The 6,905-nt window shown below is 42.3% G+C and overlaps 1 gene segment (V, D, J or C); it reads left to right on the top strand.

Moving 5' to 3' along the window:
• Window positions 1–1,820: 1,820 nt before the first annotated feature.
• LOC123394068 lies at window positions 1,821–2,479 on the top strand. The segment is given in 2 exon segments: window positions 1,821–1,969; window positions 2,073–2,479. Coding segments are annotated over 2 exon segments (453 nt in total).
• The last annotated feature ends 4,426 nt before the right edge of the window (window positions 2,480–6,905 follow it).

Raw genomic sequence — 6,905 nt, forward strand, 5'->3', positions numbered from 1 at the left:
TTACCCTAAAGATACAAATGTAGTGATCCAAAGGAGCACGTGCACCCGAATGTTTATAGCAGCAATGTCCACAATAGCCAAACTATGGAAAGAACCTAGATGTCCATCAACAGATGAATGGATCAAGAAGATGTGGTATATATACACAATGGAATACTGTGCAGCCATCAAAAGAAATGAAATCTTGCCATTTGCGACAACATGGATGCAACTAGAGCATATCATGCTTAGCGAAATAAGTGAAGCAGAGAAAGACAACTATCATATGATCTCCCTGATATGAGGAAGTGGTGATGCAACATGGGGGCTTAAGTGGGTAGGAGAAGAATCAATGAAACAAGATGGGATTGGGAGGGAGACAAACCATAAGTGACTCTTAATCTCACAAAACAAACTGAGGGTTGCTGGGGGGAGGGGGGTTGGGAGAAGGGGGTGGGATTATGGACATTGGGGAGGGTATGTGCTTTGGTGAGTGCTGTGAAGTGTGTAAACCTGGCGAGAATCACCTTACAAAGTTGTGTTATACTGATTTCCATGAGGTGTGCCCCTGTCATTGAATGTTCTGTTGTTAACCCATGTCTGACTTGAAACCCACCTGCATCTGTGACTCTTCCTGGGGTCATGATGGTAGGGTCCACATGCTGTGCTCAATACTGGAAACACTCAACGGCACCCACATTACCTGTTGACATTTTCACTCTTTAGTTGTCTGCAATACTTTTTCTAATGGTTCTCTACACTAACCAGGGAATACGACCTATTATCCAGCCAGAGTTGTCGTTGGTAATGTCCACACCATCAGAGGCTCCTGGGCACCCCAAATGTCTGTTGCCTAGAATCCCACCTCCACCCATATAAACATAAGCACATATGTTACACATTCTTCACTTTGAGCACTGATTTCAGCTGGTCTCTGTTCAGGTCCACACACACCCTGAGTGTCATGTACACTCATCAAGGCTATTGCCAATAACCACAGAGATGACTCTGGCCGAATGCAGAAATAACAAAATATTAGAAACTAGACTTGAGAAGAGAGCATGGAATATTTTTCAGAATGTCACTGAATGAGTCTCAGCTATTCAAATCCACCTCAATGAAGCCTCAAATTGTGATGTAGCGGGCGCCTGGGTGACTCAGTGGGTTAAGTCTCTGCCTTCAGCTCAGGTCATGATCCCAAGGTCCTGGGATCAAATCCTGCATTGGGCTCTCTGCTCAGCAGGGAGCCTGCTTTCTCCTCTCTCTCTCTGCCTGCCTCTCTGCCTAATGTGATTTCTCTCCCTGTCAAATAAATAAATAAAATCTTTAAAAAAAAAAAAAAGAAAAAAGAAAATGCAACTCCATGAAACATGATTCTCTATTTCAGGTAATCTCTAGAACAAGCAAAATCATCCTGTCCCCATTACAGGTGGGGTTCCACATTCCTCATGAGCCTGACATTCTGTCCTGCAGGTGGTCCATGGATGCAGTACATCCTGTGGCAGGAGCACAGAAAAGATCATGGGGTTGCTCTTACCCTGTACATACTCTAGACTCCTCAAAAAACATCTAAAATTCTAGGTATACACTCACATCTCTTAATGGGGTCACCTGAAATCTACGCCTAAAGATTTCTGAGCGTGTAAAAATGGTAGCATACAGAGGTTAAGCCTGTGCTCTGGAAAATCATATAATAAAAAATCTTATTTTCCATAAAGCTGTCAATATCACGAAAGCAAATGCAATAACACCTGCTCTGTTGACTGCCCTCTCTGTTCATATAGACCCCAAGATGAATATATACCCAGAGGCCATGCAAATAGGGCCTTTGCTCTGCTGATTAAAGCAGCCAAACCCTAACCCTGCAGCTGGGAGAGGAGCCTCAGCCTCCATACTTCCAGGTGTTCCCATTCACTAATCAGGACAGGATAAGGAAAACTCACCATGGAGCTTGTGCTTGGCTGGGTTTTACTTGTTGCTCTTTTAAAAGGTAATTTTCAGAGAATAAGAGACCTTGAGTGTAAGACTGGATACGAGTGAGAGAAACCATGGCTGTGTGATAGTTTTCTGACCAGGATGTCTTGTGTCTGCAGGTGTCCAGTGTGAGGTGCAGCTGGTGGAATCTGGGGGAGACCTGGTGAAACCTGGGGGGTCCCTGAGACTTTCCTGTGCAGCCTCTGGATTCACCTTCAGTAGCTACTGGATGAGTTGGGTCCGCCAGGCTCCAGGGAAGGGGCTGCAGTGGGTCGCAAGTATTAGCAATACTGGTAGTAACACATACTATGCAGACTCTGTGAAGGGCCAATTCACCATCTCCAGAGACAACGGCAAGAACACGCTGTATCTGCAGATGAACAGCCTGAGAGCTGAGGACATGGCTGTGTATTATTGTGCAACGGACACAGTGAGAGGACATCAGTGTGAGCCCAGACACAAACCTCTCTGTAGGAGGGGATCTGGACCTCCAGGGGAGCACACCACTCACCAGTTCTGTCTTTAGGCCCCAAGAACAGGTGCAGCTGGAGGATATGAGCAAGTTTCCTGTCAGGGTCTTTGACCTCCATGCCTGCAAGCTTTTTCCCCAAGGGAGCCTCTCTGGACACATGATTCTGTGCTTCCTCTTCAGTCTCTGACTTGGAGATTTGGGACAACAACTATAATAACATGCACAAAGGACTGTGTCACTTACACTGGCTTGTTCTGTCCCAAAATACCAAAGAATTATAAATATCTCCATGAGTGTCATCTAAAACTTACAGGAATCCCAGCTACACTCTCTGTTAATCAGAGGACCACCCAGCTCAAACCCAGCTAAAGCTTGTTAGAAGCAGTGTAAAGTTCATGCTGGATGTGAGCCTACAGAGGCATCAATAATCCAAAGCAAGAGGGGGGCCTGGTGGCTCAGTGAGTTAAGCCTCTGCCTTCGGCTCAGGTCATGATCTCAGGGTCCTGGGATTGAGCCCCGCATCGGGCTCTCTGCTCAGCCGGGAGCCTGATTCCTCCTCTCTCTCTGCCTACCTCTCTGTCTGCTTGTGATCTCTTTCTGTCAAATAAATAAGTAAATCTTCTTTAAAAATCCAAAGCAAGAGAATTAAGAGCCATGGTACTGTCTCTATTTTGAACAATACTCACAGTATCAATGTTAATCACAGTGTGGGAAAGAGGAGGAAACCAGAACTAGAATTTTGTGTGCATACAGAGTCTGAAGATTACACACACACACACACACACACACACACACACACACATGAATATAAAACATTTTTAAATTTTATTTTATATTTTCAGTGTTCCAAGATTCATTGTTTATGCACCACACCCAGTGCTCCAAGCAATCCGTGCCCTCCATAATACCCACCACCAGGCTCCTCCAACCTCCCACCCCCCGCCCCTTCAAAACCCTCAGATTGTTCTTTAGCCTTTCATGGTTCGTCTCCCCTGCGTCTCCCCCAACTCCCTTCTCCTCGCTTTCACTCACTGTCCTCCGTGTTATTCTTTATGCTTCATAAGTAAGTGAAATTATATGATAATTGACTCTCTCTGCTGATTTATTTCACTCAGCATAATCTCCTCCAGTCCCGTCCATGTTGCTACAAAAGGTGGGTATTCGTCCTTTCTGATGGAGGCATAATACTCCATAGTGTATATGGACCACATCTTCCTTATCCATTCGTCCGTTGAAGGGCATCTTGGTTCTTTCCACAGTTTGTTGACTGTGGCCATTGCTGCTATAAACACTGGGGTACAGAGGGCCCTTCTTTTAACGACATCTCTATCTTTGGTGTAACTAATCAGTAGTGCTATTGGAGGTTCATATGGTAGCTCTATTTTTAATTTCTTAAGGAAATTCCACACTGTTTTCCAAAGAGGCTGCACCAACTTGCATTCCCACCAAAAGTGTAAGAGGGTTCCCCTTTCCCTACAATCTCTCCAACATTGTTGTTTCTTGCCTTGTCACTTATTTTTTTTTTATTTTATTTTTTCAGTGTTCTGAGAATCATTGTTTATACCTTGTCATTTATGCCATTCTAACTGGTAAAAGGTGGTATCTCAGGATGGTTTTGATATGAATTTCCCTGATGGCTAATGAGAATGAACACTTTCTCATGTACTAATTGACTATTCATATGTCTCCTATGGAGAAGTATCTGTTCATGGCTTCTTCGATTTTTTTTTAAATTTTTTAAATTTATTTTCAGTGTAACAGTATTCATTGTTTTTGCACCACACCCAGTGCTCCATGCAATCCGTGCCCTCTATAATACCCACCACCTGGTACCCCGACCTCCCACCCCCGCCCCTTCAAAACCCTCAGATTGTTTTTCAGAGTCCATAGTCTCTCATGGCTCACCTCCCCTTCCAATTTCCCTCAACTCCCTTCTCCTCTCTATCTCTCCATGTCCTGCATGCTATTTGTTATGCTCCACAAATAAGTGAAACCATATGATAATTGACTCTCTCTGCTTGACTTATTTCACTCAGCATAATCTCTTCCAGTCCCGTCCATGATGCTACAAAAGTTGGGTATTTGTCCTTTCTGATGGAGGCGTAATACTCCATAGCGTTTATGGACGAAGTGCCCTCTTTTTTATTTAAAAAATGTTTATTTGCCAGATTTTTTTGAATTTTATTTTTTATAAACATATAATGTGTTTTTATCCCCAGGGGTACAGGTCTGTGAATTGCCAGGTTTACACACTTCACAGCACTCACCATAGCACATACCCTCCCCAATGTCCATAATCCCACACCCTTCTCCCAAACCCCCTCCCCCCAGCAACCCTCAGTTTGTTTTTGTGAGATTAAGAGTCACTTATGGTTTTTCACCCTCCCAATCCCATCTTGTTTCATTCATTCTTCTCTTACCCCCTTAAACCCCCATGTTGTATCTCCAATTCCTCATATCAGGGAGATCATATGATAGTTGTCTTTCTCTGCTTGACTTATTTCGCTAAGCATGATACGCTCTAGTTACATCCACATCGTCACAAATGGCAAGATTTCATTTCTTTTGATGGCTGCATAGTATTCCGATGTGTATATATACCATTTCTTCTTTATCTATTCATCTGTTGATGGACATCTAGGTTCTTTCCATAGTTTGGCTATTGTGGACATTGCTGCTATAAACATTCAGGTGAACATGCCCCTTCAGATCACTATGTTTGCATCTATAGGGTAAACACCCAGTAGTGCAATTGCTGGATCATAGGGTAGTTCTGTTTTTAACATTTTGAGGAACCTCTAAGCTGTATTCCAGAGTGGTTGCACCAGCTTGCATTCCCACCAACAGTGTAGGAGGGTTCCCCTTTCTCCGCATTCTCACCAGCATCTGTCATTTCCTGACTTATTAATTTTAGGCGTTCTGACTGGTGTGAGATGGTATCTCATTGTGATTTTGATTTGTATTTCCCTGATGCTGAGTGATATGGAGCACTTTTTCATGTTTCAGTTGGCCATCTGGATGTCTTCTTTGCAGAAATGTCTGTTCATGTCTTCTGCCCATTTCTTGATTGGATTATTTGTTCTTTGGGTGTTGAGTTTGATAAGTTCTTTATAGATTTTGGCCACTAACCCTTTATCTGATATGTCGTTTGAAAATATCTTCTACCATTCTGTCAGTTGTCTTTTGGTTTTATTAACTGTTTTCTTTGCTGTGCGAAAGCTTTTGATCTTGATTAAATCCCAATAGTTCATTTGTGTCCTTCCTTCCCTTGCCTTTGGTGATGCTCCTATGAAAATGTTGCTGAGATGAGGTCGAAGAGGTTGCTGCCTGTGTTCTCCTCAAGGATTTTGATGGATTCCTTTCTCACATGAGGTCCTTCATCCATTTTGTGTCTATTTTTGTGTGTGGTATAAGGAAATGGTCCAATTTCATTTTTCTGCATGTGGCTATCCAATTTTCCCAACACCATTTATTGAAGAGGCTGTCTTATTTCCATTGGACATTCTTTCCTGCTTTGTCAAAGATTAGTTGACCATCGAGTTGAGGGTCTATTTCTGGGCTCTCTATTCTGTTCCATTGATCTATGTGTCTGCTTTTGTGCCAGTACCATGCTGTCTTGATGATGACAGCTTTGTAATAGAGCTTGAAGTCCGGAATTGTGATGCCACCAACGTTGGCTTTCTCTTTCAATATTCCTTTGGCTATTCGAGGTCTTTTCTGGTTCCATATAAATCTAAGTGTTATTTGTTCCATTTATTTGAAACAAATGGATGGTATATTGATAGGAATTGCATTAAATGTGTAGATTGCTTTAGGTAGCATAGACATTTTCACAATATTTGTTCTTCCAATCCAGGAGCATGAAACATTTTTCCGTTTCTTTGTGTCTTCCTCAATTTCTTTCATGAGTACTTTATAGTTTTCTGAGGATAGATTCTTAGCCTCTTTGGTTAGGTTTATTCCTAGGTATCTTATAGTTTTGTGTGCAATTGTCAATGGGATTGACTCCTTGATTTCTCTTTCTTCTGTCTTGTTGTTGGTGTAGAGAAATGCAAATGATTTCTGTGCATTGATTTTTTATCCTGACAATTTACTGAATTCCTGTACAAGTTCTAGGAGCTTTGGAGTGGAGTCTTTTGGGTTTTCCACATAGAGTATCATATCATCTGCAAAGAGTGATAGTTTGACTTCTTTGCCAATTTGAATGCTTTTAATTTCCTTTCATTGTCTGATTGCTGAGGCTAGGACTTCTAGTACTATGTTGAATAGCAGTGGTGGTAATGGACATCCTTGCCGTGTTCCTGACCTTAGTGGAAAATATTTCAGTTTTTCTCCATTGAGAATGATATTTGCGGTGGGTTTTTCATAGATGGCTTGGATAATTTGAGGTATGTGCCCTCTATCCCTACACTTTGAAGAGTTTTGATCAGGAAGGGATGCTGTACTTTGTCAAATAATTTTTCAGTATCTATTGAGAGTA

This window comes from Mustela putorius, unplaced genomic scaffold (assembly GCF_011764305.1).
Source record: "Mustela putorius furo isolate JIRA1106 unplaced genomic scaffold, ASM1176430v1.1 tig00001309_pilon_pilon_pilon, whole genome shotgun sequence".
NCBI lineage: Eukaryota > Metazoa > Chordata > Mammalia > Carnivora > Mustelidae > Mustela > Mustela putorius.